Source organism: Vipera berus (assembly GCF_964194415.1).
Source record: "Vipera berus genome assembly, chromosome: 1".
NCBI lineage: Eukaryota > Metazoa > Chordata > Lepidosauria > Squamata > Viperidae > Vipera > Vipera berus.
In genome coordinates, this window is record NC_138202.1 from 10335093 (window position 1) to 10353044 (window position 17952).

Below are 17952 nucleotides of genomic sequence, written 5' to 3' on the forward strand. Positions count from 1 at the left end.
GCATTTTTGTGTATTCTGTAGTCATAGCTTGTTCCAGCTGCTCCTTGAGGATATCTAAAGGGTGCTGATATTTGTTTAGCCTGCAGTGAGCATCCATGATAATTAGCCATATCATTTTTCAGGTGCTTTGTTGAACTATTTTCCATCCACTTGTGCAATTTAATGGAGGTTTATGTCTGACAGTGGTGAACAGGGTATGGTATCAAAAGCAAAAAGAATGCAGTGAGCATCCATGATAATTAGCCGTATCATTTTTCAGGTGCTTTGTTGAATGATTTTCCATCCACTTGTGCAATTTAATGGAGGTTTATGTCTGACAGTGGTGAACAGGGTATGGTGTCAAAAGCAAAAAGAATAGTTATACTCTGTGGAAATTTGCCATGTTCTCTGGGGAATTCTAGGAGTTAAAGTCCGCACATCTTAATGTGGCCAAGGTTGAGAAATGCTTCTATAGTTGTATCATTCTTAGATTGTAATTTCCACCAATTTTCAGATGTAGAAACATAGAAAGCTGATAGTTGAAAAAGACCTAGTAGTCCATGAAGTCTGCCCTTTGAATTTCTTTTTTGTTTTCTTTTTAACTAATTTATTATTTTTATATATTTTTTTAATTTTTAATTTTTGTCAGATGATGGACATGTGTTTAACCCAAGCCTGTTAAAACTCAAATGTTTAAACTCCAAAGCACTACAAGCATGTTTATACTCCAAAGCACCTGAAGGCAGGACAAGAAGCAACGGATTGAAACTAATCAAGGAGAGAAGCAACCTAGAACTAGGGAGAAATTTCCTGACAGAATAATTAATTAGTGGAACAACCTGCCTCCAGAAGTTGGGGGTTCTCCAACACTGGAGATTTTAAAGAAGAGATTTGACAACCATTGGTCTGAAATGGTATATAGGTTTTCCTGTTTGAACAGGGAGTCAGACTAGAAGACCTCCAAGGACCCTTCCAACTCTATTATTCAGTTACTGATGACTGACCCACAACCACCCTTGGAAGTTGGTTCCAAGCTTCCACTACTCTGTCTGTGAAGGAATACTTTTTAACATTACTTTTGAACTTTCCTCTTGTCAGTTTGAGGTTATGCCTCCATGTTCTTCATTTTTGCTTAATGTTGAAAATACTGCCTTCTTGAACCTTATTCTCACTCTTAATATATTGAAAGTCCTACTGATTACAAGAGATGTGGACTATAATTCAACAGCATCCGTCAGCAAACATAATTTTTAAATCAGGAATTTTAAATGTGTGGGTTCTAATGTAAAAAAAATGTTCTGGTGTGTAAACATCAATGCACAAATTATTCTTTGTTGACGGGACTGGAAATTTGGAAGTTGCCCGAGTTCCCTAGGACTGAGTTGTAAGTACTGCAGTACTAGTAAAGTTTATTTATGATCATTGAGTGGTTTTTCAGTGGTCAAAAACCACACTGAAAATTAAATTGAAAGTAAAATCAGAAATAAAAATAGCTGAATCACTTGGCGTCAGGTGGGATGAAGAAAAATAACAATGTAGTTATTTTTGTTGTGTAGAGGGATTAATTTGAGCTGTACAAATTTTCATCTTTGCAGAGGATTGAGTTGTAAACCAGATATCTCTTGGAACACAGAGATTCTATTTTAAACTCAACTGATAAATAAATAATAAATAAGATATAGTGAACTTTTTAAAAATAATGTACAAATAGACTGTCATGAAAAATCAGAATAATCTATGATAGGGAAGGAAATGAACTGCACCGGTAGCAGATTCTCCGGTTGTGGCATATCAGAATCTAATAGATTCTAATAGACACTTTTCTGAGCAAATCTACAATATGCCATCAAGATTGGGCTTCACCGACTGCCCCCAGCTGACGAAGCTGGTTGGGGATGATGGGAGTGTCTTCCATTTGGACGTCAACTATAATGAATAATATTTCGTAAGTGCAGGATTCTGTGGGGATTTTTCCCTGGAAGAAAACCTACGAAATGTTTGTTCAGGCGGACTGGAGAAGACGGAACTTGCGATGCAGCACGTTTGAGGCGGGCACCCGGTTGGGGAAGGATGACGTAAGTCGTCATTGTAATCCGCGCTCGGCAGTCGGCAAAAGGAAGGGGGAGGAGGCAGGTGAACTACGTTTCCCAGGATGCCCTCTGTTTCTGCGCCGACTCCGTGCGTCTGAAGCTTCCAGACCCAGCAAGCGGATAGGTTTGGAGGTCGCATGGCTTTGGTTGGGCTGCAGCTGCGGGCTGCTGTCTGCTCCTCGCTCTCCAGCCTTTCATGGTCGCGGCTGATGGTCAGAAACTATTCTGCCAAAAAACCGGGTAAGCCAGGCTGGAAAGGAGCGCCTTGGGCGTCCTCTGTGGTCGGATGTGGGGCACCTAGGAAGATCCTTGCACCTTTCCCAGCAGATACGAGACCCCTTCAGCCCACCGTTTTGTGGTTTTCCCAAAGTCCTCCTCTTCCTTTGCTTATTTTCGGTAGATTGCTCTTCTGCATGGAGGTTCCATTGTTGCTGTCACCCCAGCCTTTCATAGGGAAAGCCCCACTGGATTAGTTTAAAAGCGACATGCTTGCCGTTGCTGTAGTTCAGTGTTTCTCAACCCTTATTTATTTTAAGATGTGTGGACTACAACCCCCAGAATTCCCCTGCCAGCATTTTGGCTGAGGAGTTCTGGGTGTTGAAGTCCATACCTCTTAAAGTCACTGAGGTTGAAAAAAAACCATATCGCCTACCTGATCTGCCTTTAGCCACTGCACGAAACTGTCTCTTAGTTGTGTTGTTCTATCTAAGCTTTACGTATTTTATGTATACTACATTGGTGGAAGTTCAGGCAATACACTAAGCCCAAACTAATCAAAATATAGGTAGTCCTCAATTTACAACTGAGCCCAACATTTGTAGCTACATAAGAGATCTGACTTTTGCTCCATTTTGCAACCTCTCTTGCCGCAGTTGTTGAGCAAATCACTCCAATTGTTAAGTTAGTAACATGGTTGTTAAGTGAATCTGCCTTCCCCATTGACTTTACTTGCCAGAAGATTGCCAAAGGGGATTGCATGATCCCGGGGACACTGCAACAGTCATAACTATGAGTCAATTGCCAAGCATCTGGATTTTAATCACGTGACATGGGGATGTTGCAACGGTCCTCTGAAAAATAGTCATAAGTCACTTTTTTCAGTGCCATTGTAGTTTTGAATGAATGAACTGTTGTAACTTGAGGACTACCTTTATGAAAGTATTTTTCTGGGGTATTAGCCTAAGTTCCTAGAGCAGACATGTCAAACACAAGGCCCGGGGGCCGGATCCGGCCCGCAAAGTGGTTTCATGCGGCCCGCGAAGCCATCCTGGAAAGAGTGAGGGAACGGCCCCCAGAGACCCTCCTTCTGCCAGAGACCCTCAGATCTGTCCCACTCCTGCCCAGGCCCCCATAGGCACCCTTGATGCGAACGATGTAGAGCTGGCCACGCCCACCCAGTAGGCCATATGCACTCTAGCCACGCCCACCCAGTAGGCCACACCCACCCAGGCCACACCCACCCGGCCCCCTGAGGGCAACCGCAATGCTGATGCAGCCCTCAATGAAATTGAGTTTGACACCCCTGTCCTAGAGTGTAAAAAAGGAATGTAAAAGCAGCTTTTTTCCATATCCACAGAGATGTTTTGACTTGCAAAGTGATTCCCTTTCCCCCCCCCTAGTCTTGCTCACATTTCATGCATATGCAAAAGCAGCTTCTGAAATATATATATATATTTCTTTTTAGCAGTGAAAGGCAAAGTGAGAGGTCTTTCCAAAGAAGAACTGAAAGGCCCTGAAATATGCAAGGACCCAGTTAAGCTCGTCACTCATGCGATGGGGGTGAACATCTACAAGGAAGGGACAGATGTAGTGCTGAAGCCGGACTCAGAGTATCCTGAATGGTGAGCAGGGCCCCTTTTTGGTTATGATTGTAGGCAAAAGAGGACTGAGATTGAGGCCCCAGAATTCTTTTGCTTCTCTTTGCTATTGTCCTGTTCTGGGTAAATGAAGGACTTACAACTATCCTGATTCATAATGGGAATTTCGGATTTCATTACAATTGTAAGCTGAAGATTACTTGGGCCAAATTTCTGTTGCTTCTGAATGTCACTTCTTGTTCAGGTTTGAAAACCCTTTGCCAACCGTACATCAAAAGTTGTATTGGGTCCCGATTTCCCAGACTCTGCAAGCATTGGCTTTCTTAATAAAGCTTCTAGTCCTTATGGCTGCAAAGACAGACATACGGGCAGGCTAGGACCGAACAAGTAAAGTGGATGTCCCCAGAATATTTTGGATTAGAGAAACAACAATACAGGTACAACCACAACTGAGACCAAGGTTTCCGTTGATAAACAAAATACTTGTTAAGTAAGTTTTGTCCCATTTTACAACCTTTTTTGCCATAGTTGTTAACTGAATCATTGCAGTTGTTTAATGAACTGTGTGGTCGTTTAGTAAATCTGGCTGCCTTCATTGGCTTTGCTTGTCAGAAGCCAGCTGGGAAGGTTACAGATGATCATGTGACCCCCGGGATGGTGCACCTGTCCATAAATACACGCCAATTGTCAAGCACCCGAATTTTGATCATTTGACCTTGGGGATGGGGCAGCGGTCATGAGCGTGAAAAACGGTCATATATCACTTTTTCCGGTGCCTTGGCTGGCTCAGGAATTCTGGGAGTTGAAGTCCACAGGTTGCAAAGGGGCCATAATTGCCCAGCCCCGATCTAGAGCCTCAACTATCAGTTCTGGTGGTCTGCTTTCCAACTGACTCCATTCTTCCCACTGCTCCTGTTTGTACGTTTTCTACTTCATTTGTGCTTGTCTTTCTGCCTCGTGCAAAACTTCCACACTCACACATTTTCTAAACACCTTTCATTCCCTTCAGGGTGTTCTCCTTTCACATATGCTACAACAGTAATATCTGGCCATTATCTTTGAATAAACCAAAATATTTATGTGTGATGGTTTCCAGATTCAAAATAAAAGAACAGTGACTGAGGAAGGTACAGGTAGCCGTTCACTTATAATCCTTCATTTAGTGACCCATTTAAGGTTACAATAGCACCAGTCCTCGCACTAATGCCCATTGCAGCATCCCCATGGTCACCTGATCAAAATTCGGATGCTTGGCAAACTGGCCTATATTTATGATGGAGTCATAAATGACAAGCAAAGTCAATGGGGAAGCCAGATTCACTTAACTATGTTACTAACTTGACAAATGCAGTGATTTACTTAACAACTGGGGCAAGGAAAGTCATAAAATGGGGTAAAACTCAATAACTATCTTGCTTAGCAATGGAAATTTGGGGCTAAGTTGTGGTCATAAGTCAAGGACCACCTGTGTAGAGCATAGCTCTTCAACCTTTCCGGCTTGGCGGCCCAGAAGGAAAGGGAACAGCAGGGAAATGTGCGCGCACACAGCCCGGCGCCCACACAGGGACAGTGCTAGTGTGCATGCGCATGCACAAGCGGGCCGTGCCAGGTATGGCATGTGGGCAGGCATCCGCGTGCTGGCGCAAATGGGCTGCTGGCGCTCGTGTGACGCTGGCTGAGGTTAGCGCCCCTGCGCATGCACAAATGGGGCTGCTAGCACATGTGCAGCAGCGCTACCGCGAGGGGAGGCTCACCAGCTGTTCCCGGGGCCCGGTGGCCAAAAAGGCCATGGCCTGGTACCGGGCTGCGGACCATAGGTTGGGGACCCCTGGTATAGAGGTTTGATCACCATTTCAGTCAGTCAGTTTTCTCCCTAGAAAGTTGCAGTCCCTGTTGTTTAATAAACTTTTCAAGATGCTGCTTTACTCTAATTTATTTTATTATGGTTGTTTCCCTTCTTCTCCGTTTCCCCATCCCAGGCTTTTCAATATGGATCTAGGGCCCCCTAAGAAGTTGGAAGAACTGGACCCAGACACTATTCAATACTGGCGTCGGCTCCGGAAAGAGAATACAAAACTAGGGAAAAAGTATTGGAAGACAAAGCCATTTTGAGGCTAATACTAAGACGTGAAACCGAAGCCATCTCAGGAAGGGCTTGGGGTATTAGGAAGTGGGATTCTTTTTTTAAAAAAATTATTCTCATTCTTCAAATAATGACCAATAAAAAGCTCCACTCTCTGTAATGGTTAGATTTTTCATTATCTCAAGTTTCGTAAGGCCTACTGGTTAAAGATTATAAGAGTACAGGTAGTCCTCAATTTACAACAGCTTGTTTAGTGACCGCTCGAAGTTACAATGACACCGGAAAAAGTGTGTGAGGACCGTTTTTTACACTTATGTCCATTGCAGCATCCCCATGATCAAATGATCAAAATTCAAAAGCTTGGCAACTGGTATATATTTAGGATGGTTGCCATGTCCCAGGGTCATGTGATCACCTTATGCAACTTTCCAACAGGCAAAGTCAATGGGAAAGCCAGACTCACTTAACAACCGTGTTAACCAACTTAAACATAATTCACTTAACAACTGTGGCAAGAAAAGATGTAAAATGGGCCAAAACTCACCATCTCGCTTAGCGACAGAAATTTGGGGCTCAATTGTGCTCATAAGTTGAGGACTTCCTGTATTCCTTGACCTTGGCAACTTTAAGAGAGTGGGATTCTGGGAGTTGAAGTCCACGTGTCTTAAAGTTGACGAGGTTGAGAAACACTGGGTTGTAGAATCTGAACTCTGAATACATTTCAAATGGCCCTGATGGGTTGATTTGATTTGCATCATGAGAGTTGCAAGCCAGTTGCAGATCAAGATGCGTGTGTGCACGTGAAAAATTGGGGCCAGAAGGAAGGCTGAGAGAGCAAATGCCCTTTTTTCAAGACCTCTTCAAAGGGAGCTTCGAATGGTCACTAAATGAAGTGTTGTAAGTTGAGGACTACCTGTAGTGATTGCCAGGATTAGTTTTTATACAGGTGTCAAACAGCTCTCACGCATGTTTTTAAACATCCTCCATTAATTCTGCCATTACCTAACCTCAGTGGTTTTATAAAAGATCAGAATCCAGCCTTACAATGGGAAACATCATTTGTGCCTTAATTTCTGTGGCAATTGATTTCGTTTCTGCAAAAAGGAACCAAATAATGCTGAAGTTTCCCCCCCCCCCACACACGTTTGTTTCCTCCTGTATTATGTTCATCTTTTCCTGCTAAATCAGGAAGAAACACTATAGAGCAGACATGTCAAACACAAGGCCCGGGGGCCAGATCCGGCCCACGAAGTGGTTTCATGCGGCCCGTGAAGCCATCCTGGAAACAGGGAACGGCCCCCACTGCTTTGGCCCTGGCCCAGAGACCCGCCAGAAACCCTCAGATCTGTCCCACTCCTGCCCAGGCCCCCATAGGCACCCTTGATGCCAACGATGTAGAGCTGGCCACGCCCAACCAGTAGGCCATACGCACTCTACCCACGCCCACCCAATAGGCCACGCCCACCCAGGCCATACCCACCCGTCCCCCTGAGGGCAACTGCAATGCTGATGCAGCCCTCAATGAAATTGAGTTTGACATCCCTGCTATAGAGCACTATACAAAAGTGGATGGAAGCATGGAGTAGCTATACCTCCCAAGATATTTCTGAGCATATTAATCCTAATAGTATACCTCCAGGATTTAATCTACCCCGACACGTATGGGTGACATACAATAGAAACAGAACGGACTCATGGGGTGTGTGCCGATTCTCTGTATATATGGGGAAAGACACCTTCAGCACAATGTGATTGCGGGGCTCCCCGACAGACCATCCATCATAACTGCCCTGTAAACCACCCTGGAATAGGGCGGTATACAAATAATAATAATAATAATAATAATAATAATAATAATAATAATAATAATAATAATAATAATAATAATAATATAAAGTTGGAAGGGACCTTGGAGGTCATCTAGTCCAACCCCCTGCTCAGGCAGGAAACCCTATACCATTTCAGGCAAATGGCTGTCCAGTCTCTTCTTAAAAACTTCCAGTGTTGGAGTATTCACCACCTCTGGAGGCAGGTTGTTCCACTGGTTAATTGTTCTAACTGTCAGGAAATTTCTCCTTAGTTCTAGGTTGCTTCTCTCCTTGACTAGTTTCCATCCATTGCTTCTTGTCCTGCTTTCAGGTGCTTTGGAGAATAGCTTGACTCCCTCTTCTTTGGGGCAGCCCCTGAGATATTGGAACACTGCTATCATGTCACCCCTCACCCTTCTCTTCATTAAACTAGACATACCCAATTCCAGCAACCGTTCCCTATATGTTTTAGCCTCCAGCCCCCTAATCATCTTGGTTGCTCCTCACTATATATAGTGAGGGAATGCACCAATAGAAGATACCCAGGAGATTTTAAGGACTTCCTCTGCATAACAACGGCAGCTACTGACTGGATCTCCAAACTCGACATTAAACTCGGAAATGTAATTTTTGTTTTCCTCTTAGGTTTTATGATTGCTTCTTTTTTTAAAAAAATTGTTTTCACTGTTCCAACTTGTAAATCTGAAGTGCTTTTAATTCTGTGTGTTGACCAGCCATACGCTAAATAAATAAATAAATAAATAGTAAGAAACAACGGCAGAGATCAATCTTGGGGATGGGGGTTAGAGCGCTCCCCCCCCCACGGCGGCGGGGGGGGGGGTTTCACCACTGCACACGTGCCACGTTCGCACGGAAACCGGAAGGAGGGATTCCGAAAGCGGAAAAAGGGGAGAGTGGGTAGGCGTGGCCTGCTTTGGGGCGTGGTTTGGGGCAGGGAAAGGGAGGGAGGGATTCAGGTGGTGGAGAGGAGGAGAAAGAGCAGGTGAGAAGAGGAAGGGGGGGGGGGTTATTTGGGGAGGGGTAGAGGTTAGGGGGTGTCTGTAAAGGTAGAGGAAGCTTAGGGGAGCCTGATCTGGGGGAGGGGGAGAGGCGGGGTTGTGCAGGAAAGAGGTTGTGGGTCCTCTTGGGGCGGGCGTCCTCTCGGAGAAGGGGAATTGGGGAGGGGGGAACTTGGGAGGAAATGGTCCGTCTCGTGTGAAGGGGTGACGCGGGAAAGGGATCGCGGTCTGCTGCCAAAGAGAGGCTGGATACGGGACTGGGGTAGGGCGTGTGTAGGCTTGGCTTTGGGGGAGCTGGATCTTGGGAGGAAGAAAGGGTGGGAAAGGGAGCGAGGGTCTCCCAGGGGGACCCAGGAGTAGAGCTGGCTTGGGAAGTGGGTGGTGAGAATATGGTGGGAGCTGGGGGTGGGGGGGTGGGTGTTGCTTATTGAGCAGGAAGAACTGGAGTCTGTTGGTGGAGGGGAGGGGGAGGATCTGGTTATGGGGAGGGGCTCAGGATCCTTCCAGAGGAGCAGAAGAGAGCAGGTCTGAAGGAGAAGGTGACCCTGGATACAACCACCTGGGGTGGGGGCTGGACAGGTGCAACGAGCCTTCCAGGAGGGGGGGGGGTTGAATCAGGTGGGGTGTGTTTACGTCCCAGATACTTTAGCATGGGGTGGGGGAGGAGGTAGAAGTAGGAGATAAGAAGGGAGGATGAGAAAGGAAAGAAAAAGGGGGAAATTCAGCCAGGTGGGGAAGAAATGGTATAGGGTTTCCTGCCTGAGCAGGGGGTTGGACTAGATGACCTCCAAGATCCCTTCCAACTACTACTACTACTTATTATTATTGTTGTTATTATTATTATTATTATTAAATGTGAAAATCCCACCCCCTCTTCAATTCACACTGCAAGGCATTAAGGAGAGGGAAGGTTTTGATGCAAACTCTGCTGCTGGTAGAAATGGAGGAAGAGGATTGAAGCTGGCTGCTATGACAGAGGAAGGGGAGTGGGTGAGTGGTGTAATGTGTCATGGGAAGGAAATGTAGGGGTCCAGGAAGATGATGGATCAGGGAAAGGAGGTCTACGGCATGATTACTGGAGGGTAAAATCCAGACTCTGAGGGTGTGTGTATCTATGCTTGCAATAGAGTGGGTGTGGTATCTGCAGAACGGGTGTATTCTGTATCTCTCCCCCCCACACATCCTCCTTTTTTTACCCCTGCATGCATCTTGCATAGCCATCCTTGGCGAAAGGGACTGCAGAGCCAGTAGTGAACATTCTGGAACGTGGTTGGGATGCATGGGCTGTCCTTCCTGCTCGGTGCAGGAATGAGAGCTTTTTTAAACTGGAGGGGGGGGAAACAGAACAGCATCACAGCCTTCTGTTCCCCCACCCCTTCGGGGGGGGGGAAACCTTTCATCCCTTAAATGCATCTCACTCCTCCCCACTTACACAACTACATCTTCCCACCTGCAGATGGGACTGCAGCTTCACAGTAACATTTGGATGGTGTGTGTGTGAGAGAGAGATAGCTGAGAGGGACCAAGATAATTAAATTTAGCTCCTCCTGGTTCCCACTCCTGCATTGACAAACAAAGGATGTTTTGATTGTGGTTTCTAGCCTTGTGGAAGTGGAGGGAGGTGCTGAATGGAGACAAAACTGAGATGGAAGCAAACCATTCTTGGTAGGTGGAGGAGAGCTTGGATTAACTGAGATAATCTGTGGGGTGGATGCCCTGGGACTTTTGGCTGAAAAGCCCTGTGGTTGTGTTTTATGGGCTTTTTAAGGAGTGAATGCACAGGTGACAGAATACCTAAAATTCCCATAAAAATCGTAAGACTTCTTCAAACAACTGTAGATTTTTTAAAAAAAACTATCAAATTTTAATTAATCGCTTCTGTGGGGCAATAGTTCTTTTAACTTGGAGCAGGCAGACTAAGGCTCCAAGAAGAGTGATTTTAAAACATAAAACAGGAACTGTTTTCCCCCCCTTTTTTAACAGTTTTTTTTTTGTTTAGAGGATTGCAAGGGGTGTGATGGTGATGCAGTAGCTTTTTCAGCTTGGGCACAGTCAGGATTTTTGGGGAGCCCTGTTTTGTGATAAAAAGGAACTTTTACATAAAAAGTGTTTTCATCTTATCGGAGGCATAATGCATCTGATTTTATTTTATTTTTTTAAAAAAATGCATCGTGATGCTTTTGATTTTCAGCAGTTTGCCACTGTATTTCAAAAGTGGGATTCTGGGGGACAGTTTTGTGTGTATCCTGAAGCTGGCTGATAATGAAGTGTTTTGCATAGCAGGCACCTTGTGTGATTCTTTATTATGTTTTCCTCCTTAGCTACAATTAATTAAATCAGGCATAGTTTGCATTTGATAAAACTATTGTTTTTCTGAAGGGGAAAACCACTTTTTAATGCTTTAAAAATGGATAACTTCTAGCATTGGCAGTCAAAAAGTTCTGTATGTTATTCCATTTCTTCCTCTAATTTAAAATTTAAAAAAGTGATAGAAGCAATGTTTAAAACATGGATTTCATAGAAGATAGTGTTATGCCTGCTGCCGTAAAAATCATGTTTGGAAGCAGAGCAATTGCACCAATAACAGTCCCTTCTGGAAGCATTTTTTTAACTTTTCAGTGGATTAAAATAATTGTTATTTTAAAAGCAACATTCTGTTTTGTGTTTATGCAGAGAAGCTGCGGGGCGGGGGGATGCTGGTATTTCTAAGATGGCACCTGCCATCTATTTTTTTTAAAAAAATAAGTTATATAAGGAAAAAAATAATCAGGTTGCCTTTCTGTTTAAATTGAAACCGTTTTAGTCTGTTCATTCAACTATTTAAACACAGGTAGTTAGGTTGTTTTCTAGATACAGAAAACCAGAAGGAAATACCTGCATGGGTTTTTATCCCCCAGAGATGGAGACGAAGTCTATTCATATGTGGAATACAGTAAAATATCCAGTTTTAGTAGCTGAATTCATATTTTTTTGGTTCAGATGTCTTAACTTTTGCTGCAAGATAGGCACATTGTAAAGGCAAATTTCAAAAGCTCATTCTTCTTAGATGTAACTTATGTTACTTATTAAAAAAAACAGATGGCAGGTGCCATCTTAGAAACAGCAACACCCCCCCCCCCCAGCTTCCTTTCTTAAATTGCAGGTACCCCTTCTTCACCCCACCCCTGTACAGAGGATACTTTGAGCTGGCCTGAATCATTTAGGATATTTACTCTCTCCAATGAGGGTGATCTGGGATGGATCAGATTGTGTTTTACCTCAGACTCGAAATGCTGCTTTGTGTGTGTGTGTGCACGTGCGCTCACACCTTCAAGTGAGATTGGATTTCTGATGGCTATATGGGGAACATTTTTGGAAATAGGTCACCCTTGCCACCGCCTCCTCCTCAGACTGAGGGAGAGGGACCAACGCAAAATCCCCCAGCTAGCTTTGTGCCTACGGCAGGATTACAACTCGCAGTCTCCTAATTTTGAATCTGATGCTTTAACCACTGCACCAAACTGTCTGTGCCTTAGGGTTTTTTTTTGAAGAGGAAGTTTTTTTTTTTTAAAAAAAGAAAACTTGAGAATGCCAAGTTCGTACGGAGGAGTAAACGCCCCCTGACTAAATAGTTTCTTCATCTTGAACTGCTGTGTAATTTAACGTGGAGTTCCTTTTCACATAGACAGATAGTTCTCGACTTACGACCACAATTGAGGCCAGCGAATCACTTTCAGTTATTAATATCATGCGAATCTGGTTTCCCCCATTGACTGCTTATTGGAAACCGATTGGGAAGATTGAAAATGGCAATCCTGTGACCTTGGGACAACACAGCTGTGATAAATACATACCAATTGCCAAGCTGATCACATGACCGTGGGAATGCTGCAGTGGTTGTAAGTGCAAGAACAGGTAGTCCCAAACTTACAACAGTTCCATTTAGTGACCATTCAAAATTATAACAGTTGTCATGGTTCCGACAGATGACACACTTCAAAGAACTTCGAGGCAATGTTTACCTTAAAGCAGGGGTGTCAAACTCAATTTCATTGAGGGCCGCATCAGCATTGTGGTTGCCCTCAGGGGGCCAGGTGGGTATGGCCAGGGTGGGCGTGGCCTACTGGGTGGGCGTGGCTAGAGTGCGTATGGCCTGGGTGGGCGTGGCTAGAGTGCGTATAGCCTACTGGGTGGGCGTGGCCAACTGTACATCGTTCGCATCAAGGGTACCTATGGGGGCCTGGGCAGGAGTGGGACAGATCTGAGGGTCTCTGGCAGAAGGAGGGTCTCTGGGCCAGGGCCAAGGCAGCGGGGGGCATTCCCTCACTGTTTCCAGGATGGCTTCACGGGCCACATGAAATCACTTCGCGGGCCGGATCCGGCCCCCGGGCCTTGTGTTTGACATGTCTGCCTTAAAGAATCTTTATTCAAGCAATGTGTTGACAACAGCATTGAAAAAAAGTGACTTATGACCATTTTTCACACTTATGACCATTGCAGCATCCCCCATGGCCAATGTGATCAAAATGCAGGCACCTGGCAACTGGTTCACCTTTATGACGGTTGCAGCGGCCCAGTTGGGGTGTGTGGGGGAAGCCAGGTTCAGGTAACAACCGGGTTACTAACTAAACAGCTGCAATGATTCACTTAACAACCGTGACAAGAAAAGTCGTACAATGGGGCAAACCTCACTTAACAAATGTCTCACTGAGCAACAGAAATATGGGGCTCAATTGTGGTCGCAGGTCAAGGTTTTAAGTCACCTTTTCCAGTCCTGTTGTAACATCAGTCACTAAATGAATGGTCGTAATTCGAGGACGACCTGGAAGGCCAGTCCATTTCTATCCAAGCCTTATCGGAGCAAAGATCCAAGCCTCCTCTTTCTCTCTCCAACTCTTCTTCCAGTGCCCTCTGGCACCTGTTTCCAAGCAATGACCTCAAAGGCCAAGAAGAGGGTGGTCCTCCCAACACGCCCTGAGCCCCCCAACGCAGAACAGATTCTTGAAGATGTCCAGCGTGCCCAGCCCAACGATCCCGTTTTTGTCCTCCTGGTGGAGCCCAACGAAGGTATGAAGATCCTGGCCCAGGTGTTGTCCTCTGCGCTTTGCAAAGTAAATGCAGGGAGGAGACCAGGTTACCCCAGGTTTCCTTTATATAACTGCATAGTACAGGGGTCTTCAAACTGGGCCCTTTTATGATTTGTGGACTTCAACTCCCAGAATTCCTCAGCCAGGCACGCTGGCTGAGGAATTCTGGGAGTTGGAAGTTCCCAAGTCATGAAAGGGCCAAGTTTGAAGACCCCTGGCATTGTATATAGTTATACAGACTATAACTCGGGGAAAAATCTCACGGGAGATGAGAATCCAGACCATAGCTTAACGTGGATGAAAAGGCAGGTAAAGCAGAAGTCCCCAACCCCGATCCATGGACTGGCACCGGTACGCAGCCTGCCAGCAAGCGGGCTGCACAAGCAAAGCTCCATCCTCAGGATGCAGGCAGTATTCAAAACCACACCCCCTCTGGTCCACGGAAAAACCTTTCTCCATGACACAGGTCCCTGTTGCCCAAAAGGTTGGAGACCTCTGACGTAAAGGAAAAATGTCCCAAGGTCCAGACACAGTGCCCTGAATGCAAAGCAAAAGGCCTGGAGTTTCCATCTGTCAGCTAAAAGTAAATTGTAATGGTCTGTGTGAATGGCCTTGGGAGACAGAAGGAAGAGCTACAGGCTAGGCCAGGGGTAGGCAACCTCAGCTCTTTAATGACTCGTGGACTTCAGCTGACTCAGGAATTCTGGGAGTTGAAGTCCACGAATCATAAAAGAGCCGAGGTTGCCTACCCCTGGGCTAGGCGATGGTCAGATCAGAAACTGCTTAGCCTGCAAAAGGAAACGTGGGGGGGATATCAAATGTCTCAGAAGGGATCCTCTCTAATTTCATGGACTTGTCAAGACAAGGGAGGAGAGATGCATATTCAGGCTTGCAAGTTTCAAGCATGCCTGGCTGAGGAATTCTGGGAGATGAAGTCCACCAGTCATAAAAGGGCCATGTGTTGCACCATCATCCCCAAAAGACCTGCCAATTTTGAGGAGGCGAATTGGGGGTTCCAAAATCCCCTTCAACCTCACCAAATGGAAAGGTTGGTTAAAGATTTGGCTGTGCTTGGTCTATGGCTGACAGGAAGCTGCGTCCAGGTTGCCTGCCCACCCAGCATATTAGAAACATTGTTTGAGTTTACAGGCAGTGCTAAGCCGCAAAAGATGGTTTGTGAATCTGAATGGCTGGCTCCCACAAAATTATAAGGCAGACCTCTTAAAGATCTTTCCAGCTTAGCAGGATGTGTAACCAGGCAGCTTAGTTTTAACTGCAGTCTGCCCTCTATGTCTTTTTAAACAAATCTTAAGTCAGGGGTGGGGAACTATGGACCTTTTATGACTTGTGGACTTCCACACTGGCTCAGGGATTCTGGGAGCTGAAGTCCACAACTCATAAAGGGGCGTCTGCGACCTAAGTAAATACGTTGTGGATTGAGTATCAGTGTGGCCTTAGCATACTGTGGTTTCCAGTCCTTTTGAAGCTGCTGGATTGATCCTAATATACTTTGCTTGAAAGTAAATATTTAACCATTATAGAAAAAAAATAATTCTCATAGTTTTGGATGAGGCTCAGATTTTATTAGAAAATAGAGGAAGTTGTCGTAAATTGAATCCAGATGGAAATCAATTAAGTTTCTTTTGGGGAATAACTGTTCTCCAGAATTTCTTTCTAGATGTTTGATTACAATTATCTTAATATTGATAGTGAGATTGAAGGTGCTGGTGATGACCTATAAAGCCCTAAATGGCATGGGCCCGGATTATCTGAGGGAGCACCTGCTGCCAGCGTCAATTTCCCATCGTCCTGTGCGCTGCCACAGGGAGGGCCTCCTCAGGGTACCGCCACTCAAGGATTGCCGACGGGCGATCCCCAGGGGGAGGGCGTTTCTGTGGGCGCGCCTGCCCTATGGAATCAACTGCCAACGGAACTCCGGACTGCCCCCCGACCTTCGTTCATTTCGCTGGGACTTAAAAACCTGGCTCTTTGAGCTATCTGGTCTGGACTGAGGGGTTTTAATGTTTTTAAATTGTGATTTTAATTTTTGGGGGCTAGACTTTAATTTTATTTTATTTTAATTTTATATTGTATTGTTTTTAAATTTTGCCTTGTAAACCGCCCTGAGTCCTTCGGGAGTAGGGCGGTATATAAACCGAATTAATAAATAAATTAATAATAAATAAATATAAAACACAAATGAAGATGATGGGAAAAAGGGAGGAAAAGGGAAAGATGTAGGTACAAAGGAAAAGAAAGAGACCATTGACTTTTTCCAGCATAGCGTAAAGTAGAAAATAGAATTACAGCCTCAACTTTTTACTTTTACCAACTTGACAAATACTAGCCGTTTTTATATCAGCCAGTTCTATTAATCAGCAAAACCCAGCATCAAGGGTTTTTTTTTCCTGTCTCAAGCACAAAGTCCAGAAGTGGCTTCCAGGTAGAAACAACGTTTGATATGTTCTTTTCTCTAATAAGAAAAATCAATTTTGCCATTTCTGCTAGTTTCACCTTTTCCATCCATGTTTTTGTGGTGGGGATTGATACATATTTCTGGGCATATCAAGTTCTCTCTATGGCCAACATATACAGTGATAAAGTTCCCAACCTTTTAGGAAGATTTATAAATCTTATACAGTAATCCTAAAAGAAAGACTTCAGGTTTCAATTTTATAGTAGTTATCACTGCACTATAACATGGATCTGAGCCCAACGGTTCCCTAGAACGTCTGACTGGATTCCTTGTAGATGAACCTAGGTTTGTCATATTGAAACTAGGAGGATCTGGGTGCCAACCAATGCTTTATTATTAAGCTGTGTAGGTGACCCGCAAAGGTAGCACACTTTATTTCTGTCTGAGGAATCCCTGGTGCTCTCTGAGCTTGATTGTTTTCTTGTAAACGTCTCACTGCCAAACTAGGTAACATCAGTAGTAGTAAAGAGCAGAGATTAACACCAAGATTAACATCAGAACAACAATCAAGAAGTAAACAGTACCTCAATCAAGGAACTGTAAGGTAAAGGTAAAGGTTCCCCCGCACACGCGTGCTAGTCGTTTCCAACTCTAGGGGCCGGTGCTCATCTCAGTTTCAAAGCCGAAGAGCCAGCGCTTGTCCGAGGACGCCTCCGTGGTCATGTGGCCAGCATGACTAGACGCCAAAGGCGCACGGAACGCTGTTACCTTCCCACCGTAGTGGTCCCTATTTTTCTACTTGCATTTTTATGTGCTTTCGAACTGCTAGGTTGGCAGAAGCTGGGACGAGTAACAGGCGCTCACTCTGTTACGCGGCACTTGGGATTCGACCCGCCAAACTGCTGACCCTCTGATCGACAAGCTCAGCGTCCTAACCCACTGAGCTACTACGTCCCTATAGGGTGGTATATAAACCTAAATGCTATTCTATTACTGTCGCTTTGCTTGAAATAAGATAAAATCCATTCCATGACACTAACCCACTGAGCCACCGCGTAAACCAAGCTAATAGTAAACCGCCCAACCAAATAACCACCAAAAACTGACAGGGCACGTCAATACAGTATAAAATGAGAGCAAGCCCCACTCCCTACTAGCACTGATGATGTTGCTTAGTTTGGTAGTGAAATGTCTGCAAGAAAGCCACCAAGTTCAGAGCGCACCAGGGACCCCTCATTTCAACCCTGAGCTACAAATATTCTCCTCTATTGTTATCTTTGTCTCTCTTCCTCCTCCCCCCGCCCCCCGTTCCCATTTTGCCTGCATCCAGATTTGCCCACCCCAACGAAGAATGAAGATCCAGAGGCCAAGAGGGAACGCCTCTATCGGCTGACCCAGTCCTACGTGGAGATGAATCACCGCCTCCAGAAGGCCTGCAGTTTGCTCAAAGAGAAGTGTGAGGAGCTGAAACTGGCTGGAGCAACCCTGGAGCAGGGCATTTTAGAGATGAAGCAGAGGGCTTTGTGAGATAACTTTTTGGGGGAAGTGACCACAGCCAAGTTGACCACAGCGTTTCCCCCCTCCCCCCTTTGCAGGATCCATGCCATGCTTGAACTAAAGACTCGCAATTGTGATGTGATTTCAGCATGCCTACGCCACACATCTTCAACACCG

General features: G+C 45.1%; 2 protein-coding genes across 5 annotated transcripts; both read left to right on the forward strand.

Annotated features, from left to right (window-relative positions):
• Positions 1 to 2112: 2112 nt before the first annotated feature.
• On the forward strand, positions 2113 to 6124 carry MRPL54 (mitochondrial ribosomal protein L54). The gene is made up of 3 exons (XM_081327642.1): positions 2113 to 2309; positions 3754 to 3910; positions 5866 to 6124. Exons 1-3 carry the CDS (start codon positions 2207 to 2209, stop codon positions 5996 to 5998), a joined length of 393 nt encoding a protein of 130 aa, XP_081183768.1. The 5' UTR covers positions 2113 to 2206; the 3' UTR covers positions 5999 to 6124.
• Positions 6125 to 8764: 2640 nt separating this feature from the next.
• On the forward strand, positions 8765 to 17843 carry LOC308659489 (UPF0449 protein C19orf25). Of its 4 annotated transcripts, XM_081313125.1 has the most exons (4): positions 9697 to 9786; positions 12465 to 12674; positions 13681 to 13842; positions 17609 to 17843. In XM_081313125.1, exons 3-4 carry the CDS (start codon positions 13707 to 13709, stop codon positions 17803 to 17805), a joined length of 333 nt encoding a protein of 110 aa, XP_081169251.1. In that variant the 5' UTR covers positions 9697 to 9786; positions 12465 to 12674; positions 13681 to 13706; the 3' UTR covers positions 17806 to 17843. The 4 variants fall into 4 exon arrangements, with proteins under 4 accessions (XP_081169252.1, XP_081169250.1, XP_081169251.1 ...); XM_081313126.1 differs by lacking the exons at positions 9697 to 9786; positions 12465 to 12674 and adding an exon at positions 8765 to 8780; XM_081313124.1 differs by lacking the exon at positions 12465 to 12674 and having other exon boundaries at positions 9479 to 9786.
• The last annotated feature ends 109 nt before the right edge of the window (positions 17844 to 17952 follow it).

What these genes read in the sequence shown, in the direction of transcription:
- MRPL54 (XM_081327642.1), top strand. Translation starts at nt 2,207, where the DNA reads ATGGCTTTGGTTGGGCTGCAGCTGCGGGCTGCTGTCTGCTCCTCGCTC. An exon ending in CTATTCTGCCAAAAAACCGG is followed by an intron (nt 2,310 to 3,753) that starts GTAAGCCAGGCT and finishes ATTTCTTTTTAG; the next exon opens with CAGTGAAAGGCAAAGTGAGA. An exon ending in GACTCAGAGTATCCTGAATG is followed by an intron (nt 3,911 to 5,865) that starts GTGAGCAGGGCC and finishes TCCCCATCCCAG; the next exon opens with GCTTTTCAATATGGATCTAG.
- LOC308659489 (XM_081313123.1), top strand. Translation starts at nt 13,572, where the DNA reads ATGAATGGTCGTAATTCGAGGACGACCTGGAAGGCCAGTCCATTTCTA. An exon ending in CCTGGTGGAGCCCAACGAAG is followed by an intron (nt 13,843 to 17,608) that starts GTATGAAGATCC and finishes GCCTGCATCCAG; the next exon opens with ATTTGCCCACCCCAACGAAG.